Raw genomic sequence first — 24,272 nt, forward strand, 5'->3', positions numbered from 1 at the left:
ATTGTTTTGTTTATCATTTTTAATGATTTTGTAATTTTTCTACTTTTTCGGCCCGACAAATAATAATTTTGGAAAAAATAATGAAATGTGATCAGCTGTTTGTTTCAATTTCGTGCGAAAGAAGTGCTGCTTACGTTATTTCATATGTTGAAAAATAAGGTTGCCAGATAAATTTCAAAATATTTTCCACAGAGTACTGCTTCTGCTAAACTATTGCGCACATATTTCATATCAAATATTTTATATTTTGACAGCATTTCGCACAAAATTTTACTTAAACATACTTACCTTTGTTATTGAAGTAACTTAAACTGACAAAAACATACCTTTAAACATCATTACAAAAAATTTGTACATAAACAATTGCAAGTAAATATTAAAATAGAAATAAACATTAATTTGATTTTAATAATTGTATATAAAAATAGACATTTATAATTTAAATAAATAAATAAAAAACCAAACAATTACAGTTTAGGATTTTCAAACAACTGGCCTCGTGTTACAATTATATCCGAATATGGAGCAGACTGTGATATATTAAGTGCACGGAACTTCTTTAACACCAGTAGAGAATAGAACTTTTGTGCTGCCTAAAAAAAAAGATATAATATTTACATAAACAAAATTATATTTAAATTAAAAAAATATTCGGTTGGAAAATTTGACAGTCGTACAACTATCTTAATTTTTTGAAATTATAACAAAACAAGCAAGTCTCATAAGTTCAGGGCTGCATTTTAAAGTAAACACATACAAAGACAAGTAAAACATTCCCATCTTTGTTATCGTGTTATATAATAGTTTAAAGACAAAATATATGGAAAATTCTCTTTTTTAGTTTTTAAGAAATAATCTTTATGCATTAAATATTTCTTTCGTTTAATATCTATAAAACTAATGAATGACGAATTTTTATTCCCAAGACTTCAAAGAATATGTCCATAAAATTTTGTGATCAAGAGTTTTTCCATGTTGAAGAAATGAAGATTTAAACTTTCTACAAAAACAACTTGAAAACAAGAAGTTTTTTACAACTTTGAGACAAAATTTTTCAAAATTTGCAGTTTTTTTGGATAGAATATTTGCGGCTCTTCGGTTATGCTAAATGTATAAGTGAGAAAAGGTAGACATTGTAATTACGCTTCGTTTGATGTACATATATATGTATATCTCTAACATGTGCTCTAGGAGGTACTACTGTGGGAGAAGCTTAAATATTGGAAAAACAAACGTAAAAGTTTCAAAAAAGGCCAAGGTTTCGAAAAACAGCGTAACTTCAATATATCCAAAATATAGCGTGATCAAAACACTTTTAAATTTTACATGTTGAAATCATAAAGCCGCGATAAAGTATTTTCGTACTAAGATGATAGAGAGAATACAAAAAATTGCAAATTTTTTCGTTAGGAATTTTTCGCATTATAAACAAATTATTTATTATATATTATACAAATTTATAAGTAATCAAACTTTATATATAAAGGATTAGTTTGCAATAAAAAAAAAATTTAACCAAGGCCTTTCGTGGACTGAAGAAGCGTATACTAAAATCGATAAGCCATTAGAAAAATTTACGATTTTGCATTAAATGCATTGAAAAAAGTTTGTATGAAATTTATTTCCAAACTTTATATAGAATTTCATTATAACGGTTTTAAGGAGTGAGATCGAAAAATTCTTAACATACATATATGTTTATAAAAAAGAAACCACTAAACTTACAGCTTTATTTTTGTTATTTGATTCAAATTATTATTACAATTTACAAAAAAAAATATTTTTATAGTTTTAATCACTAGTGATGAAATTTTGAACCCTTTTCGGAAACCCTTCCATTAACGTTTTTATAGTGCTTTCTGTCACTTTGCTCGAACATGTAGTCCATCTCCGTTTAAAATCTACCACACTTTTGGACACCTTTTTTGTACTCTTCAATTCTCTTTTAACAAGAGCCCAATATCTCTCCACTGGCCTTAGCTCCGGGCAGTTTGGAGGATTTGCCTCTCTTGGTACAAATACCACATTATTGTTCTTGTAGCACTCAAGGGCTTGTTTACCATAGTGACAGGATGCCAAGTCAGGCCAAAAATAAGTGGACACATTTTTGTAAACATTCCTTGATGTAAATTTCGGTATTTATAGAGCCCGTTGTAACAAATGATTGGCTTCTTTTGCCGCAACTGCATATTGCTTGCCATACCAAGAACTTTCTGGGAAATTTTGTCTGCTTTTGGGTCCTAAACTTTTCTTCAACATTCCCTCGAGCATCAGCAACATAAAACTTTTGACCTGGAAGTTGCGAAAAATCTGCCAGAACATACGTTTCGTCATCCATTATGCAGCAAGAATATTTTTTCTAAAACTTGACTTCAATTTCCGTGCTCTGTTTTGCTAAATTTTTAGCAGCGTTCCTGTCAGGAACTTTTTGAGCCTTGTATGTTTTTAAACCTGTATTAGCTTTAACTTTTCGTACCAAATAGTCCGAGCACTGAGCTAACCGAGCTGCTTTCCTACCGGATGTGTTGGGAGCTCTTTTGAAAATGCGTTCTATTTTTTTGGCTTTAGAAACATCATGTGGACCATTCTTTCTACCTGAACCAGGTTTTCTATCAACTGACAAGTTCTCCCGGTACTGTTTAATAACATTGGAAACAGTTTGACGGCAGACCTTTGTATGCTTGGCCAACTTTTTGTAAGACCAAGTTGGGTTTAGTTGAAAATATTTAATAATTTCAGTACGCACTTTTTTCTGGTCACTCATTTTAATCAGATTAACAAAAAAATTAATATAATTGACATTACACATAATAACTGACATGTTTTTCAAAGGTAACTTCATCAAAAAAAAAAAAATCAAATAATACTTTGGTTGAAAAATGTAATGAAAAACGTGTGTTAAGAATTTTTCGATATCACTCCTTAATATTTTTTACTCATTTAAATTTAAAAATGAAAGCAGCAGATAAAACAAGCTATTATTGGCTAACTACGAAAACATTTGTATTAAAGTTTCTCTTTATTAAACATAAATGCACATAAATTAATGAATTTTATGAATTTTTTATAATTAATGTAAATTAATGGAATCTACACAAAATTATCTTTTTAATGTGTATATTCGTGATGACAGTTATTGCAGTATAACTGGATTGCCTTGCTAGGAATTTGAAAATGTAGCCATTTTTTGTTTTATTCTTATAACAATACTTTGGGCTAAATTCATTTGAGTTTTTCCATAAAGTACTACCAACACAAACCAATAATACCATTTTTCGGTTATAGTTTCTTTCCTACGACAATTGGATCTTCGCACCGGAACGACCCGAGCCATACTCCGCCAAAGATTGTCAACCCAGCGACAGCTGCATTAACCGAAAGTTTTTTCCCCAGGAAAGAACTATCGGCCACAGTCGAACTTACAACAACCATTTTCGGATAAAATTGTAAATTTTGGATTGAATTCAACTTTTGTTTGTCATTTTTACATAGGTATTCACGAATTCAAAATATTACACAATTTACAAATTTTCACGATTCTTTTGTTTCTGTGTCAAAAATTTTTGTCTGCTAAATATTAACGACATATGACAACAATAGCGGTTTTCACTCTTGGTAGTAAAGTACCCTTGTAACCATGTTAAGTGTGGTAGCTATATTAAAGATAATACTATTTACATCAACGCAACAACAAAATGTATTTATTTTAACCCCCTTATTCACAATTTATAAATCCACGGTTTATGAAATAGATTTTGTAAATTTTGTTTTATGAAGCTCTTAAAAAATAAAAATTTTGTTTGTGAATAAGGCGGTAAATATACATCGCTGTACTAGAACTACCATGAAAAAGGTCTAGTATATAAGCTTGGTAGATTTACCAACAAAATAAGCAGCTATGCCTATCAGCCAATAATATAAAATGAAAATATTAATATATAAATTTACAAAAATATAAAGCAAAAAAGTGGAAAAAGGACGTGATCAAAAATGAGAAATATCAATTACAAATTTAAAGTTGACAATCTTTGGCCGTGTATATGTCCGGCCTGGGATGTTCTAATATAGTTTTTTCATTGAAATTAAATTTGGAAGTAGAAGTAAAAATCTTTTTTGCATAATACAACAATTGCCTCAACAAAATCAAAGAAAACAAGTTAAAATATCTCCTGACAATTGGATTTTAAGAAACAGCAAAAATTCATCAAGCAAATGGGAACATTTTTAAAATTTAAATTTTTGACCATGACTTAGCAATCTTTTTTGCAGAAAAACTTCCCTACTTACGACACACAGTGGTATAGGAAAAAAGGGGGAAATAATTCGGTAACTTCTAAACGGTTAATCCGATTTTTGGTATGCACAAAGAGGAGGTGTTGACGAGTTTAGGTTTTGAATTTGGACCTAATAGGCCAACCAAGGGCCCGGCGGGGAGTCCTCAAATTAGGATACCTCGGCTATGTTAAATGTTTAAAACGATCCTATTTCTTCATTTGAGTTCCGATTTAAAAAAATTTCGTATATAGAATCTCCTCATCGAGCACTATAAAAATGTCGTAGCAGTAAATTATCTCTTATAGTTTAGGAGATATTCGCATTTGTAAATTAAAATTTTAAAATTTTACCGTCCTTTTTGATAATAGCGGGTCCAAATATTCCCGATTTTCGCCATTTTTTTATTCGCTTAACAACAAGTTTATATATCAAGCAGTGAAAGAATTATGTAAAAATCATGACCGAGTCCAAAGTTATAGGCATTTTAATTTAAAAAATTAAAAAAAAACGATTTTTTGCCAACGGGTTTCGATAACCCCGCCCCTGGTATGGATATAATAGGCAAAAAACAAAAATCCCATTTTTAGGATTTTTTAATTTTTTTGGGAATTCCGGGATTTCTAATAATTTTGTTTAATTTTGGATTTTGAGTAAAAAAAGCTACCTCCTAACTGTAAAATTTCATCAAAAAATATTCATAAATAAAATTTTTATTGCAATTTAAAAAAATTGTAACTTCGCAAAAACTGAATAAAAAACATTTTTTAATTTAAAAAAGGTTTTTTTTAATAATTTTTTAATATTTGAAAATTATATACAGTTTTGAAAAAAATACAAAATTACCTCTCCATTAATATATAAAATGCATACCTAATGTTTTTTTCTTTTAGACAATTTACCTAGTACTATTATTTTCATCCATAGGGTTAACTCTTAATTTTGTTGCATATATTAAAAAATGTTCCGGTATTATTTTTTAAACTCTAATGATTTTTACCCCTATAGGTCACTTTAATGGGTAGCTTATTAAAGTGACCTATTGATGAAAAAATCATTACATAAGGAAACGTTAGACGTATTAGGTAGAATATCATAACCCTTTAAAAAATAATTTAATTTAAGTACCTGTAATTAATATATAAGACAGGTTTATATCTGTTTGTAATTATTTGTAATTTTCTAACCATGGCGATCGTACTAAAAAAATGATTTGTGTTCCATTTTATTTGAACACTCTTAAGCTCCTTTTCAAGATAAAGTCAACTTCTTATTGAAATATATTGAAACTGTACATAAAAATAAAGTGGATAAAACTGATATATGTAAAATTGAAAATTTTATAAACATCAGTTGATATAAAACTGAAGTGTGTTCGGTATTCCATTGCTAAATTTCGATCGAAATTTTTTGATTGGCTGGATGAATGTGTAGAAGTTGCTATTTGCGTATCAACTGTTGGTGCTCCCTGTAAGCAGTATGAGAATTTGAGCTCAAAATTAAAGAGGAAAAGGTTATCAACTTCACTAGAAACCTTATCTAACGAAGAAGTTTCGGACACTTTTAAAGCAATGTTAAGAAAAGAAAAACAGCCTTTGGATGCCATAAAAATTGTAAATATTCTTCCAACCGCATCACCAAAACGACTGAAAAGAATTGTAAAGAGTATACCCACACCATCATCTGATACAACGTTCACTAAGGAAGAAGCTATTGCGCTTATGTTGCAGCTGGAATTAAGTCGTGATAACTACATAACGTTAAGAAAGGCGCTATATGAAAAAGGAGTGGATTTTTTACCATCATATGACAAAATAAATGAAAAGAAGAAAAGCATTATACCATCTCCTATTGAAATAACTGATCGGAAGGCTATTACTGGACTCGGCGCTCTACTCGAAAATACTTCTTTAAGGATTGCTTTTAACTTTTCTTCAAACCAACTAAAAAAAAATAAATTCTTGTGATCTTCAACTCATTTGTAAGTGGGGATGTGATGGGTTATTAGCACTCTCGGAATATAAACAAATCAACACAAGTGAACTATCTTCCGAGTATAAAAGTGTATTTATGACATCGCTAGTTCCATTAAGAATTCAAAAGTATGCTGACAGCGATTCTCCATCAACTAGTTTCGATGATATTTGGAAGAATTCGACTCCATGATCCAAAGCTTTTTTAGGCCAATAAGCTTTGAGTATATAAAGGAATCCAAAACAACAACGCAAGATTTGATAAATCGTATTGAAGCAGAAATTAAAAACTTGGAACCTATAACAATCGAAATAGAAAGTTATTCGATTAACATGTCCTATGATTTAAAACTTACAATGATCGATGGGAAAGTTGGAAATGCCATTACAGGAACATCATCTACTTGGTACTGCTACATTTGTGGTGATAAAAAATCAGAATTTTCGAATATTTCCAAGCAATGGTCAATAAATGAGGAAACATTACAATTTGGAATATCCCCCCTACATGCTCGCATACGATTTCTGGAACATTTTCTACGAGGAGTTAATGGAAATGAGAGCCAGTGAGAAAAGAAAAATTCAAGAGGAATTTAAAAAGCCGATGGGATTAAGTATTGATTAACCACTCACTGGATATGGAAGCACAAACGATGTTAATACCGCTAGACGCTTTTTCAAACATTTTTAAACTACTTCCGAAATAACCGGAATTATTATGGATTTACTTCAAAAGGTCAATTTTATTCTAATGGCGATAAATAGCAAGCATAAAGTACACGCAACAAAATTTGGAGAGTATTCTACAAAAGTTTCTAAATTAGTTTTGGAATTATATCAATGGAAAGAAATGACACCTACAGTTCACAAGATATTATGTCATGGAAAGGTCATCATAGAACATAACATTCTGCCTTTAGGAGAGCTTACAGAAGAACCCCAAGAATCGAGGAATATAGACTTTAAGCATATTCATCAGTTAAGCTCAAGGAAGTGTTCTAGGCAGTCTCAAAATGAAGATATTTTTAATAATATGATTCTATCTTCTGATCCTACTATAAGGAAACGTTGGATTTGCTACAAAACGTTAGCATTTGAAAATATTCATGAATTTAAAGATTTACTTTATCCTTTAGATATGGACTACTGTGATACCGATTATTTTACAAAATTATATTAATTTATAAAAAAATAAAGACTATTTTTATATAAAATACTTGTTAATTTTTTTAGGGATAAAGAATAAAAGATTAATCGTAAAAAGTGGCTGTAAAAATTTAGGTAGTAAAACACGCCGAACAAATGTATGGATGAAAATAATAGTACTAGGTAAATTCTCTAAAAGATGTTGAGTTTTCCCTAATTAATTTGTCACTTAAAAAACATTAGGTAGGCATGTTATATATCAATTGAGAGGTAATTTTGTCTATTTTTTAAATCTGTATATAATTTGCAAAAAATTCGCGGAATACTTTTTTAAAAAAAATAAAAAATGTTTTTTTTATTCATTTTTTGCAAAGATACAATTTTTTCAAATTGCAATAAAAATTTTATTTATGAATATTTTTTTAAGAAATTTAACAGTTAGGTAGATTTTTTACTCAAAATCCAAAATTAAATAAAAATTTTTGATATCGACTATGCGATTTGAGAATTTTTGCTCAAAATTGAATTTTCCATAAAAAATATGTTTTTTGGATGGACCTGGTCCCCTCGGTATCAAAAAGTTTTAGGTTTTGTTTCATTTATCGTATTTTATGTAAAGTCAGCTTTCCAAAAAGTATAAATTTTATATACATCTTAAAAACTTTTTAGATAACTTAAAAAGAAAAAGATATTTTCTCCCAAAAATGTGCAAAAAAACGACTTTTTTAATTTTTTAAATTAAAATGCCTATAACTTTGGACTCAGTCATGATTTTTACATAATTTTTTCACTGCTTGATATATAAACTTGTTGTTAAGCAAAAAAAATTTTTAAATGCGAATATCTCCTAAACTATAAGAGATAATTTACTGCTACGACGAAATTTTTTATAGTGCTCGATGAGGAGGTTCTATATACGAAATTTTTTAAATCAGAACTCAAATGAAGAAATAGGATCGTTTTAAAAATTTAGCATAGCCGAGGTGTCCTAATTTGAGGACCCCCGCCGACAACACCTCCTCTTCGTGCATACCAAATTTCATTAAAATCGGATTAACCGTTTAGAAGTTACCGAATTATTTCCCTCTTTTTTCCTATACCACTGTGCGACAGCAAAAACAATTTTTTTAATGCTAATCGATTTTATACACCTTGGTAAATAATATATAAAAAGTTTTGTTCAATAATCTTTCCTGGTTACTGAGTAATAGCTTCGTGAATTCAAAATTTTATAGAGTAAAATTCTGCATAATGTACATTATACGTTATGAAGGCGTTTTTCTTTAGGTTTTTTGCATATGATTTTGTTAATAGGAAAGCAATAACAAAACTTTAAAAGAAATTGCTAAAGTTTATGGTTTATGATCAAGAACTTTTTAATTTATAAGGAGTGAGATCGAAAAATTCTTAACACACGTTTTTCATTACATTTTTCAACCAAAGTATTATTTGATTTTTTTTTGATCAAGTTACCTTTGAAAAACATGTCAGTTATTATGTGTAATGTCAATTATATTAATTTTTTGTTAATCTAATTAAAATGAGTGACCAGAAAAAAGTGCGTACTGAAATTATTAAATATTTTCAACTAAACCCAACTTGGTCTTACAAAAAGTTGGCCAAGCATACAAAGGTCTGCCGTCAAACTGTTTCCAATGTTATTAAACAGTACCGGGAGAACTTGTCAGTTGATAGAAAACCTGGTTCAGGTAGAAGGAATGGTCCACATGATGTTTCTAAAGCCAAAAAATAGAACGCATTTTCAAAAGAACTCCCAACACATCCGGTAGGAAAGCAGCTCGGTTAGCTCAGTGCTCGGACTATTTGGTACGAAAAGTTAAAGCTAATGCAGGTTTAAAAACATACAAGGCTCAAAAAGTTCCTGACAGGAACGCTGCTGAAAATTTAGAGGCCAAAAACAGAACACGGAAATTGAAGTCAAGTTTTATAAAAAAATATTCTTGCTGCATAATGGATGACGAAACGTATGTTCTGGCAGATTTTTCGCAACTTCCAGGTCAAAAGTTTCATGTTGCTAATGCTCGAGGGAATGTTGAAGAAAAGTTTAGGACCCAAAAGCAATATGCAGTTGCGGCAAAAGAAGCCAATCATTTGTTACAACGGGCTCTATAAATACCGAAATTTACATCAAGGAATGTTTACAAAAAAGGCTGCTTCCATTCATAAGACTTCATAATGTGTCCACTTATTTTTGGCCTGACTTGGCATCCTGTCACTATGGTAAACAAGCCCTTGAGTGGTACAAGAACAATAATGTGGTATTTGTACCAAGAGAGGCAAATCCTCCAAACTGCCCGGAGCTAAGGCCAGTGGAGAGATATTGGGCTCTTGTTAAAAGAGAATTGAAGAGTACAAAAAAGGTGTCCAAAAGTGTGGTAGATTTTAAACGGAGATGGACTACATGTTCGAGCAAAGTGACAGAAAGCACTATAAAAACGTTAATGGAAGGGTTTCCGAAAAGGGTTCAAAATTTCATCACTAGTGATTAAAACTATAAAAATATTTTTTTTGTAAATTGTAATAATAATTTGAATCAAATAAAAAAAATAAAGCTGTAAGTTTAATGGTTTCTTTTTTATAAACATATACGTATGTTAAGAATTTTTCGATCTCACTCCTTATATACATACAATTTATTAAATTAGTTTTAATAATTATCTAAAATAAAATACTTGGAGAATGGATCAGCAAGCTTGCCAATTATGACCCTTAAAAAATTTAAAGAAGTTTTTATTACCACAAATGACAATCTTAAAGCCCTTGACCTTGACAGTAAGCCTGACAATCGTGGTCCTTAAAAATTCGAAGGAGTTACCATTAATGACAATCTTTAAACCCTTAGCCTAGCGTGAACCAACCTTTGAATAGCTACCACAGATCAGGGCTGATCTTTCCATTCGGATCAGACCGATCTATATGTATATGTAATTGTTGGAAAATGTATAAAAAACATTGCAAGCAACTCGAGACATATCACTTCAAAAATGTGGGTGTTGACATAACTGTTAAGAAGATTCGTTTACGATCATGTTGCGTACATGTGAATTGCTGAAAATCTTCGCATTCAAAATAATACTAGCGCCGAACTATGGTGACAAAGCATTAAAGGCTGTTTGTAAGTTTAAGTTTGAACTGATCACTTGTAGATTTCTAGATATTTTTGGTATCATTAAGATGTTCTTGTCAAATTATACCAAACATTACACAAAGAGACGAGAAATATTTTGTTTCTATAATAAAGAATAATTTATTTGTACAAGCCTATACATCCTGCATATGCTTGTTTAATATTCTCACAAGGGTGTGTTAAGGCCGACCGCTATTAATTTTCCATCCCCAAAATTTGTCTGAGTTTTGTATCTTGCGGCTTTTTAGTCAATCCTAGAGGTAGTTTTCAGCGCACGTGATTTTCATTGTTAAAATATCAGGTGCCCAGAAACAAATTTTTGGAATCAAGTAAAAATATTTTATGGCCCTTCTCCGAAGTACCCGTTTATTTATTATTTTATGACATTTGACTTTAAGAAGTGGGTGCAGAGGTAGAAGTTGATAGGTAGGTTATTTATATGGTGATTTATTTTTATTATTTGTAACATTTGGTTAAACTAGGTACTTTAGTATGTAAGCCCTTCTTGACCCAAATAAAAGATTTTAGGCTCATTCATTAAAACCTACTACCTATATGATCTTAAAAAAACTATTTATTGTCATTCTGAAGACATAGTGAAATCAGTTTTTAGAAACAGCGTTAAAGTTAAGACGTGTGTTATTTACATAAATACTTACAAAATTCAAAATGTCTACGACTTCTAAAAAGGCTAAGGTTGAAAATGAAATTTATTCGTCTTTTTGTTTTAATCCCTTTAACAAAATGAAGCACAGATAATCAGATATGCGAAATTTTTCCGACGGCTTATTAAAAAAATTCCCTACGCTGTCAAAACGATTGATAATTTGTGGATCATGCAGGAAAAAGCTCGGAAAGTTGAACGAATTACCGAATTTGAATAGTAATGAGCCTTGCGTTGAAGTTCTTTCAGATGAAGACAAAAGTAATTCCGAGAATGAAGACACAACTGTTGATGATGATGGTTATTCTAACTTTTCAACTTCAACGAATGAGTGTCGAAACCAATACCATAAGGATGCAGTAGAAGTTCTTGAACAAATAATCTGTACGAATCGATGGCAAGAAAGTTCAAATGCAGAAGAGAATGGTTCTCTGTAACCTGAATGAATTATTCGCAACATTTCAATCTGAATACGAGGATGTCAAAATTGGATTCACAAAATTTACACAACTGAGGCCAAAACATTGCGTTTTGGCAGGAAGCAGGGGAACTAACACAGTATGTGTTTGCATTTACCATGAAAATGTTAAATTGATGTTGAAGGAAATCAACTTAAATTACTTAAAAGATGATTCATCAGAAGATTTGCACCATTACCGCGATTACCTTAAATTGACTATGTGCCCTAATGCTACAACTTCTTGCCACTTAGGTGAATGTTCGAATTGCCCGGAAACCATATCCATCAAAGAAAATTTAATGAACTTTCTGATCGAGAATGTATTGAGGAGTTAAAATTTGAATCTTGGCTTCGGACTGAAAGATGCACACTGAAAACCATAATTTTAAATGTGGATGATTTTGTTGAAGAACTGTGTAGAGGATTGCTAAATTTGAGAACCCATGACTTTTTAGTCAAAGAGCAGTGGTCATTCTTCAAGGACTTGAAAACACATTTGAAGCCTGGTAAATTCATTATTTCATTTGATTTCGCAGAGAACTATAGATATGTTCTTTAGGATTCCATACAAGCATTCCACTTCAATAACAACCAAGCAACTATATTCACAGTAGTTATTTACTACATGAAAGAAGAAAACCTGGAACACAAAAGTATGGTAATCATATCCGACATGACACCGTTGTAGTTTATGAGTACCAGAATATAATACTAAATTATTTAAAATCAAAATTTACAGTAGAAATGGTATACTACGTTTCGGACGGAGCTCGTCAACATTTTAAAAACAAAAGTAGCTTCGCAAATCTTACAGCTCATGAAAAAGATTTTGGAATGCCAGCTGAGTGGTATTTTCATCCTACTGCTCATGGTAAAGGAGCATTTGATGGTGCAAACCTCAAAAGAAATGCAGCGAATTAATGCCTCCAGTGCTCTCATCAAGATCGCATCTTAGATGCGACAGCTTTATTCCATTGGCCAAAGAATTATTGTAAAGAAACTAAAATAGTTTTAGTAGCAAAGAGGATCATGAGGAAACATTGAAAACACTAAAGAGCAGATTCGATGCTGCGGTAACAATCGATGGCACTGCTTAATACCATGCTTTCATACCGCTTGTCGATGGAAGACTCAAATTAAAAAAGTTTTCTGCATCTACTCAATGCGATTTCTTTCCAAAGCCAAAAAGAAAGCCAGCAGCGAAATCAGTAGCTGAATCTAATAACGCCAAGAAAGGATTGACAAAAAAAGCAGCTAATAAAGGTGACAAATAAGAAAGATAAAAGTATGGATATTTGAAAATTTAAAAACTTCATAAATTAAGTGTAAAAATAGTTATTATATAAATTGATCCTTTGTGATTAAGATTAAATTTTACTAAATTATTCATCTTTTTATTATTATTATTATTATTATTATTATATATTAAATTTATTATTATTACAAATAAATAACAAAAATAAATTTTTCAACATTTCCGTAGAAAAAAAGTGATTTTTATTCCTGAGGTTAACATATTATGGGTATTACAGTATCGAGGCTATGAAATTTTAGTTAGGTATGTTAGATACCATCGGAAAGGCTAATGTGTCTAGTTTCTCTGCGTAAGTTTAATTTTTAAGGTTTACACACAAATATGAAAAAAATTAAAATAGTGCAAATTTAAAAACCTTTGTCTTGAGTTACAAAACATTTATTTTGATAGATATCTCACTGAGCGACCAAAAAGGTTTAAACGTTTTGGAAGGTCTTAAAAGTTTTGGAAGATAACAAAAACCATAAAAGGCACCAAAATGTAGTTTTCTAATCTTCATGTCGATAATGGAGTTTTAAAATGTAGTTTTGAAAAGTCAATTGAATTTGCCGTATTTGGTAAAGCTCCAAAAACATATACAAATCTAAAAATAATTCATAACTTACGCCGATATATGCAATACCAATACTCGATATATACAATACCAATGAAAATTATTATTAACATACCTGTTTTCTTGAATTTTTAACAGTCAACTCAGACAATAATAAACAGTCCTGTTTTACCATACGACTTTTGACGGCATAGAAAAGTTGTGCGGCTCTTTTGTTCAAAACACGTTCCTCAAATTGCTCACTTGTCTCATTTTCCATTTGTTCATCAAAGTTATTCTGAAAATATAAAATATTTAGTCGTAATCTATATAAGTACATTAAACAATTTTTTATGAAATCATTGAAACTCCCATTAATAAACGAGTTTATTGTTATCACCAGGGAAACCGAAAACATGCTCTAATAAAAGTGTTTTAAGCGCTTTAAATATGCCGTAAAAAACTCAAAATATGCTCTTAAAATTTACAATATATGCTCCAAAAATAAAATTTTTTATTATTTTTTAACATTAAAAAGCACAAAAAGACTGAAATTGTAATGAAATAATAAATGTTTAATGTCATATTCTATATCCTACAACATTTTTTATAAATGTTTCATCTCATAGTTTGAAGAACTAGTATAATAGAATTCCGTTTTACGTTCAGATAACCAATAAATAACATAAAACCATTTGGTCCCCAAAAACATATTTCAAACGACAAAATTTGAAACACTTCTTCCAATTGTATTCATAGCTTTTAAACTGACATTTTAATCGGTGTTGTCATAAATTCCAATAATTAGTTTGAAATCAAAAGTAATCGGTTTTATGTCCGATTTAAAATAAAAAACTATAACATAACGAAATTTTTTTTTCAAAATTGTAAAATAGGCTAAAAACTAAAAAAAAAAATAAAAAAAATAGAATTTTATATTTTTTAAATAAAGTTTTGAAAAGAAAATTAAAAATGTATAAAAACGAAAAAAGCGAAAACATCAAAATATGCACTAAAAGAGTAAAATATGCTCTAAAAACTCGAAAATATGCCTTAAATATGCTAAAAAGTCAAATCATGCAAAATTATGCTCTTATGGGTAAAATATGCAAAAATATGATCTAACAAATCGATGCCAAAATTCTCAAATTGGTCTGAAACGTGTAAATATCTTATCCATGAGTCCATACGACGCACCACAAAAAACATGCATTTGCATATTTTGGTTTCCCTGGTTATCACTAACTCCATGAAAAATTTTACGCGTATGTTGGTTCCCAAAAATACAACGAGTATTATGGAGAGGTTATTAATAGAAATTATAATTAATAGACGCCCCATTACATTTACTTAAGCTTATTGTCATCTCAAGATTCAAGTCTGATTTGGACAAATTAACATCTGGTTCTAGCGACTTCTTTATATTCCAAAGTGTATATGCCCAACATACACTTTGGAATTGCGCATCATTAAATTCTGCTGCAAACGAACTTTACAGCCACTGCCTCCAATCCAATTATATGTACTATCCAAACCAATATACTCGATTTGGTCAAAATAACATTCCAGACCAACCATCTACGGTGGATATTCTTTTATCAAACTCGTGTCTTCATTTTCAGATCTAGAGACACGTCCTAACACAGACACAACCAATATCTTGTATTATTTCTGGACAAGTAAAAGATAGATAGTTCCTTTGTACAATCGTGCAGCCTGGTCAACAAACTGGGTAGAAAGCGAAATTAGGTATCAGAACATTTTTAATTACTCAGGTAACTTATTTATTTTGATAAATTAATATGTTTAGTTAAAGAAGCGTAAATATCAAAGATCTATTGATTTAAATTCTGAAATTCAATTGAAAAGTATTTTGAAACTTTTAAATAAATTTATTGATTTCCACCTTAACAAGGACCGAAATAAATCGTTGCCTCCAGGATCTAAAAAGTTTTGAAAGATAACAAAAACCATAAAAGGCAACAAAATGTTAATGTCTAATCTTTATGTCGATAATGGAGTTTTTGCGTATTTGGTAAAGCTCCAAAAACATATACAAATCTGAAAATAATTCATAACTTACGCCACGATATTCAACTGACCTTTGGCACAGTAACATTGACCACAAAATGTTTAATAAATTTGCAAAGGAACTGAATCTGTTATTTAATGAAATATGCAGAACGTCCAATTTTTAAATTATAAGAAATTTGTTAAACATTAACTAAGTCTTTTGTATCAAAAGAGTGATAAATAGGGGTTGTTGTTAGAATTTCTTATAAGATTTAAAAGTGTGTACAATGGTTTTTATTTAAGATTCAAAAAATATATAATATGATAAAAAAGTATTTTTAAGAAGGCGTAAGATAGACGGAATAACCCAGGCACAAGACACCTTATAACCCGATTTGTTAAACATTAACTAAGTCTTTTGTATCAAAAGAGTGATAAATAGGGGTTGTTGTTAGAATTTCTTATAACATTTAAAAGTGTGTACAATGGTTTTTATTTAAGATTCAAAAAATATATAATATGATAAAAAAGTATTTTTAAGAAGGCGTAAGATAGACGGAATAACCCAGGCACAAGACACCTTATATCCCGATATACGCTGAATATATCGAGGTTGACAGGAGTAATAACAGGACACTAGGTGATAGGCAAACTTGCAAACTCATCTTCATTTATTACAGGTGCCCTGGTCTGCCCTAGCCGCAAAGAGAAACTGTTTTTAGCAGTTACTCATAGCCAACCTTGGTGATATTATACATTTAACATGGCCACTTTAAATGAAGGATCATGTAAACCAAACATGGATTACATCAGACCAATCCCAAAACTACTTTTTTGTTAAAATTATGGAATATCTAGTTCATAGGGCCAATATCTCAATATCTAACCACTTTAACTGGTTAACGCTACTTTTCATGAACAAAATTCTTCGCTGAATAGTTATGTTTTAAACTCATTTTCCTGGACATAATTCCAAAGAATTTTCCACTCATTATTTGCGAGGAATGTTATTTCCGGAATAAAATCACTTCCAAGATTTTTTGATCCATTTTCGACGAATGCCTGTAAGTGCTCCAGAAACTCACTGTCCTCTCGACATGTTTGTTTTTAATAAGACTTGATAAAGTTGGACAAATTATTAAAAGGATTTCCAGGTTTTCTGTTCTCTTGTTGTATTTATCTAGGTATTTTAATCATTATATAATGATGAATGCTGTTTTCTGGTTTTATTTTGGATTTTGTAAACTACTTATTGTGCTGTTAAAAATAGAAATTTACCTTGTAGAATTAGCAGTTTCATAACTGAAATCAACTAAAAGATGGAAGTACACAACACTCGTTTTACACGGCAACGTTATATGCTTCTGTCAAAAAAAGATGAAATAGTGTATTTTTATTTATCAAGTTACACACTGTATTTTGTAAGGCGTCTGCCGCAAAAAGCTCAGCAACTTTAAACATTTGACGCTGAACAGGGTTGTATTTTGATTTGTGTAGGTTAAGAATCTACTAAAATTAAATAAATTTTTAGTTTTTAAGATTCCAATCTTAAGGGCTATTTATGGTCAATCATTTGTTACCAATATTTGCATAGAGAAAATATGCATTTTGGTTACTAATATATTACTAATTTTAATATCTGATAATATGTTTAGACTACAATCATAATTTTAACCACGACCATGTTTTTTTCTCTGCGTGCTCTTACAGAAAATTATATCATTGTAAATGAGTCGTTATTACTTGATAATTGACCCAATTGCTAATTAAAGAAGACACTTTTCAAAAAATCTCCCGGATGTTCATATTTTGGTTTTAAATGTTATAAATTTATTACTTTTTAATCATAAATGCGCTTTTCATTTAAGAAAAAAGTTCATGTTCACCGGTTCAAATTTACCGAAGTTCGGGTTCGGTGTTCGGTACGGAACGAAATTCTGAGTTCGGTCGGACTCTATTATTTAGGTACTGTTAACGTTTCATCATCCAACAAAGTTGCAAAAAGTGCAGAACTTAATAAGATTCTAACGTTGCAAATAATAGTATTGGCATACGTTATTAAAAAATTGAAACCATTACTCAAAATTAAACAATCGCAATGAAATTTTGCATAACTAAATGTTATATAAAAATATATCCTTTCCCCAAATTAAATGAGGACCGCCAATATTTTACCCTAACTCACATATGAATCCTCGTTTAGAAAATTAGTTTTTCATCAATAAATTGGTTAAATACTTTGGAGTTAACGTTAAATTCACATAATGAAAAAGCGGAGCTTAATAAAATTCTAACGTTGCAAAAAATAGTATTTGCATACGTTATCAAAAAAGTGAAACCATAAATCAAAAATAAACAATCACAATGAAATTATACATAACTAAATGCAATATAAAAATATATCCCTTCCCCAAATTTAATGAGGATCGCCAATATTTTACCCTAACTTACATATGAAGCCTCTTTTAGAAAATTTATTTTTCATCAATAAATTAGTTAAATACTATGGAATTAACGTTAAATGTCTCTTAATGAAAAATAAATAATCAAAATTACTCATGGTGTAGGGTTTCATATTGTCGGCTATGCCGGATTATACTTTCATACTTGTTTATAATGGACTTCAAAATTATGTGTTGAACAATAACACAATATTTAGCTTTGAAGAAAAAAATTAAGGAAATATATGAACAAATAACATCAATGGTTGTTTTTGTAAAGAATATTAAATAAATTTATAATTCAAATTATTTTAATTTTGTAGAATGGCAATATATTTTTGAACTACAAAAACTTTTTTCGTCGAATTACGAACTTCCCCAGCGAAAAATAATTGATGTCATACTTTAGAAACAACATTTTAACCACATCTAAAAATGCGAGTAAATAATTTTCGCATTTATAAACCAAATATTTCCATACAAAAGAAAACCAAGCTAAAAGGGAGGAAATAGATGTAAAAATGTTGCTACAAGTACATATAATTTTGGTGAAAAGTCAAAACGGAATTTCGGTGGAGGGAGTGTTATGGCTTGTGCAGCTAGAAAATTAAAAATATGCTTCGTTCCAATTAAAATGAACCGTCAATTTTATAACGGGCTTTTGGAAAGAATTCTATGTATACCAAGTACGACAACATAATTTATTTCATATTGACTATCATCAATATACTTACGCCATTAATGGGCATTAAATATTAATAATAAAGTACAAAGTATTGCAACAGTGGAACTTGATGTATCAACAATTTGTTTTAAAGATTTTTTACACCAAAATAGAAAAATATTTTCATCCTAATTTACTTTCATTAGTCTGTAAGGAACATTGTTCTATAGACTTTATATAAATAAATAAAAAATATACAGTAGTGGTCAAAACATTCGGAACATAATAAACAATCACATGTATACTAATTTTAATAAATAAATATTATCTATTTAAAAGTAAATTAATAAAGACGTGAAATGTTTCAGTTCCGAATGTTTTGACCACCACTATATATACTTTGTTGGGTCTGAGATGAATATTTCTTGATGTAACACGGAATAACAAACTTATACACTGCCAAAATTTACAAACTAAACGCCTCTTACCCACCTCTTGCTTCTTGGAGTTCCATGAAATACAACCGCCTTGGTTGATTTTCTATTACCTAAGAATCTGAAAATTCTTCAATATTTACATTTTCAAATATTGAAAACTTGCAAACGCTACATCCAGACTTTTAATTTTTCATTCCTTGTTTTTTTTTTTTTTTTTGTAAATCAAATATCACCTATTAACACTGAGAAATTTTATTTGTGCACTTATGTGCCATGTATAATACACCAGCTTGGGTACCCTATTAATAAGGTCCCGCTCCCCTCATAGGTAGTCCGCCAATTTATTTCCCAAAATGTTTACATGGATGTTAAAGTTACTCGTGCAAATTTTTAACATTCTAATTGTGCTAGTAATAGAAAATTTCAGGAAAATCGTTCCAAACATGCATATGTACATACATACATACATACATACATACATACATACATACATACATACATACATACATACATACATACATATGTACATACATACCTACATACATACATATGTACATACAAACACACTTTCCTTTTTATACCCTACACCACTTTAGTGATGAATCATCTGCTCAGAATCATCTTCTTAGTTGATTTACCTATGTCTGTCCGTCTTTCCGTCCATGTAAACCTTGTAATAAACCTATTTTGCAAGATAATTCAATGAAATTTGGTACATGATCTTCTATTCTTCAAGGGGTGAAGACTATTGAAAATGGTTAAGATAGGTTTATTACTTCACCTAACCCCCATACAACAGAACCCCTGAATAGGGCTTGTAAACTTTAAACTACAGGTCGCAATTTTGGAGATAATTCAATAAAATTTGGCACATGATCTTCTTTGGTAATGTATTTGAAATGGTTAACATCGGTCAATTATTTCACCTAGCCTCCATACAATTGAACCGAATAAGGTTTTTAAGTTCACAATTATGATTATTCAACAATAAATGGCTTAAGTGTATCTGAGGCCAGGTACAAATCAACTTAAATGTTGAGTTATCTTAGGATTCTGCTATTTCTGAAACATTTATACCCAATTTACACGATGATTTTTTTATGTTTGCCAAGAATTCTGTTTTCAGGTTTGTCGATTGCTGGTGGTGAGTGGGATAGAGAGGAATAGGGGGTAAGAAAACAAACATAATTTAGAATTTTCACGATTGTTTTTGACATTCCTCTTTACACTCATTCGCACTATTGATATTATAAAAATAATTATGAGTATTTTAAATGAAAATATTAAAATTTGCATAAGCAAATTAACATTGTAATTTATTATTGTTTTTAAATCAAATTATTACGAAAAAATAATCAAAAAAGGATTATACAACAAAATACAAAAAAAAATACATAGTTGCCAGTAAAAAATCACCGTATAAATTATTTTTTTGGAAGATTCTCAAAACGGAATTGGAAATAAAAGACGTCTGAAAAGCCTTCATGTAAAATGCGCCTTATATAGGGCGAAGCAATTAATGAGTTCTTATTCAACAACTTACTGTTTAAAAAATACAAATTTTAAGTTTTTGTTTACTTTTTAAATATTTTTTTAGTTTTAGTGAAATTTATTTACTTAGTTTTTTATTTATGACCAATGTGGTTGACAATTTTTAGTTTTTAAGATTCCAATCTTACGGGCTATTTATGGTCAATCATTTGTTACCAAATGTATAAATAAAAATCAAAATATTTTAATTTTCAATTCTTACTTATTATTTACCCAACGTTTCGTTTGTTTGTTTCAAACTTCTTAAGGGGTTTCCTTTTTATTTTCGAATTGAAATTCTATTGTTTACATTGTTTGTCAATTAACTTATTATTTAAAAAACTATTATTATTATTATTATTATTATTATTATTATTTAAAAAACTGGACTTCACGACACAGAAATGAACAAGTATGAAAGTATAATCCGACATAGCCGACAATATGAAACCCTACACCATGAGTAATTTTGAATATTATTTATTTTTCATTAAGAGACATTTAACCTTAATTCCAAGTATTTAACAAATTTATTGATGAAAAACAAATTTTCTAAAAGAAGCTTCATATGTGAGTTAGGGTAAAACTTTGGCGATCCTCATTAAATTTGGGGAAGGTATATATTTTTATATTACATTTAGTTATGTAAAATTTCATTGTGATTATTTATTTTTGATTTATGGTTTCACTTTTTTGATAACGTATGCAAATACTATTTTTTGCAACGTTAGAATTTTATTAAGCTCTGCTTTTTCATAATGTGAATTTAATCTTAACTCCAAAGTATTTAACCAATTTACTGATGAAAACACATTTTCTAAACGAGGCTTCATATGTGAGTTAGGGTAAAATATTGGCGGTCCTCATTTAATTTGGGGAAAGGATATATTTTTATATAACATTTAGATATGCAAAATTTCATTGCGATTGTTTAATTTTGAATAATGGTTTCAATTTTTTTAATAACGTATGCCAATAATATTTTTTGCAACGTTAGAATCTTTTTAAGCTCTTTTTGCAACTTTGTTGGATGATTCATATGTGTAAAACGTTAACAGTACCTAAATAATAGAGTCCGACCGAACTCAGAATTTCGTTCCGTACCGAACACCGAACCCGAACTTCGGTAAATTTGAACCGGTGAACACGAACTTTTTTCTTAAATGAAAAGCGCATTTATGATTAACAAGTAGGAAAGTATATTCGGGCATGGCCGACCATATAATACCCTACACCATGAGTATATTTTTAAAATTTTTACTTTTTATAAAGAAACTTTTATGTTGAATATTATTCCAAAATATTTAAGTAATTTATTGATAAAAAAAACTAAAATTTCTAAATGAGGCTTTATATAGGTCAAATATGGGCCGATCCTTGGGAAATTTGGGAAAAGGATATATTTTTAAATAACAGTTAGTTTTGTTGAGTTTCATTGCGATACATATGGTTACAAGTCAATTTTAGACGTTTAAGACATATTTTGAAGGGGGGTTTGTATGAGGGCTAGGGTCAAATAAGGGCAGATCCTTACGAAAATTTGCAGTGTCATTTATACTTATTTAAAACTTATTTGTGCCAATTTTTAGAGAGATAATAGAATATTTGACGTAATTATGGTACGGTTGTATGGGGGCTAGGTGAAATAATGGACCGATTTTCAATTAGACCCTGTACCAAAAAACATGCTTGGTCCAAATTTTATCAAATTATCTTGAAAATTGCGGCCTGTACCTTGCGCACAAGGTTTACATGGACAGCCAGCCGGACAGACGGACGTACGGACATGTCTTAATCGACTCAAAAATCATGATTCTGAATCGATCGGTATACTTTAAGGTGGGTATTGGACCAATATTTTTGTATGTTACAAACATCAGCCCAAACGTATAATAGGGTATAAAAAGTAATAAATTTATAACATTTAAAACCAAAATATGAACATCCGGAAGATTTTTTGAAAAGGGTCTTTAATTACCAATTGGGTCAATTATCAAGTAATTACGAATCCCAGAGAGTGATAAATTTCTAATAACAAACTATTTTTGTTTTGGTTTTTAAACGACTCATTTACAATGATATAATTTTCTGTAAGAGCACGCAGAGAAAAAAACATGGTCGTGGTTAAAATGCATGTTTTCTCTATGCAATATTAAAATTTAAATATATTTTATGAATATAATATATTCAATTGCTCGCATTCGAAATATTTTTAGTATTTTTGTTAAAAATATTTACCCATACAATCTATTGCATATTGCAGATTACAGACATATATAAAATGTTTTTACATGAAATATATTGCGCATCAACTCGCTAACATATTTATAATACCCAATATTTTCCTACACATATATTCGAAGTTGAAATGTACGCAAGCAGAGCATATACAAGTACATATGTGCCGTCGAAAACACGAAACAAAACAATAGTCGCGACTATGAGGTTACAATATTTTTACTATCAAAATCAAATATTATTTACTATAGGAAATAACTTATGGTCTAAAATTTAACATGTGTATGTCAAATTTTATTTATAAATTTTTTATAAATGTTTAATGTATATTATGGGAAAAAAGTACATACATATGCATGAAATAACCAAATTTTAATTAGAAAATTTTTGAATTAAATTATTGAATGTATATTAAATTAATGTTTAATTTTTATGGGGAGTATTAAAATGTATGTATTTGTATTGATTGTAAAAGGTAATATAATTAGAAAAAATACTTAGAGGATGCGGATGCAAAAACTACAAACAAGTTTTTACATGTAATGACAATTTCATTTAGATATTAAAAGTAAATTTGTAAATTCGTGTTAATTGTATCAGGAGAACAAAAAAGGTGTAAATACGTTACATTAAAAAGTGTATGCTTATGTATGCACATACATATTACATATGAATGTAAAAATATATTCAAATATGTACATTAGAGTGTTCCAAGCTTGTATGAAGGAAAAAAATTGTATCCCACTAGAATTGTTCTATGGGTTATAAAAATAAGTAGTGCAAAAAATTAGGACAATAGGATTACGTTAACTGGTGCCGCAACGGCTCTGAAATTTGAAGATGCATTTACAAGGAAAAATATGCAATTTTTTCAGTTTTCACAAAAGTTTTGACATTAAACAATTTGTTTTGCATTTTATTGTCAAAAAATCGTAATGTACACAGAATTAGCGTTACAAAAAGATAAAAAACACAAAAATTGGTTGAAAAAGTAAAAGTTATTAAAAATTCGCCATTATCGTGTTTGAATTCGAAATGTGATAACAAAATAAACATATTTTTGAAAATATTCTAAAAAAACAATTGTATTACTTAAAATACATCTGTTGTAACTTGAATATGAGTTTTTGTCCTTATAGAATAACGTAAACCTGTTCTCAGCTATGGTCGAAAAATTTTGATATTTTTAACGGTCGTTTCAAAATTTTAATTTTAGTTTTTTTGATACTTTGTTAAACAAATTTCAATATTTTTGGGAGATCTCATAGGGATTTATGGACAACAGATTAGGGAATACAACAGTAAAAAATTAGGTCAATACCTCTTATAGTTTTCCTGTACCTGCAATTTGAATTCAGCGGATTTCGAGAAAAACCCTTTTTTATGTAATATTTTGCAAAATTAGCCTTTTTATTATATTGTTGTGTATTTTAAATGGA

The 24,272-nt window shown here is 29.6% G+C and overlaps 1 protein-coding gene across 2 annotated transcripts in view; it reads right to left on the reverse strand.

Annotated features, from left to right (window-relative positions):
- Nucleotides 1-370: 370 nt before the first annotated feature.
- The window catches only part of LOC111686654 (double-strand-break repair protein rad21 homolog), a 106,371-nt gene continuing 82,469 nt past the window's right edge, over nucleotides 371-24,272 (reverse strand). For both annotated transcript variants that reach the window (XM_023449025.2, XM_023449026.2), the window contains exons 7-8: nucleotides 13,647-13,808; nucleotides 371-593 (exon numbers count right to left, since the gene is read on the reverse strand). In XM_023449025.2, coding sequence (XP_023304793.2) covers nucleotides 468-593; nucleotides 13,647-13,808 — 288 coding nt within the window. In that variant the 3' untranslated portion in view covers nucleotides 371-467. The remainder of the gene's footprint in view (nucleotides 594-13,646; nucleotides 13,809-24,272) is intronic.

Source organism: Lucilia cuprina, chromosome 4, assembly GCF_022045245.1.
Source record: "Lucilia cuprina isolate Lc7/37 chromosome 4, ASM2204524v1, whole genome shotgun sequence".
NCBI classification, from domain to species: Eukaryota; Metazoa; Arthropoda; class Insecta; order Diptera; family Calliphoridae; genus Lucilia; species Lucilia cuprina.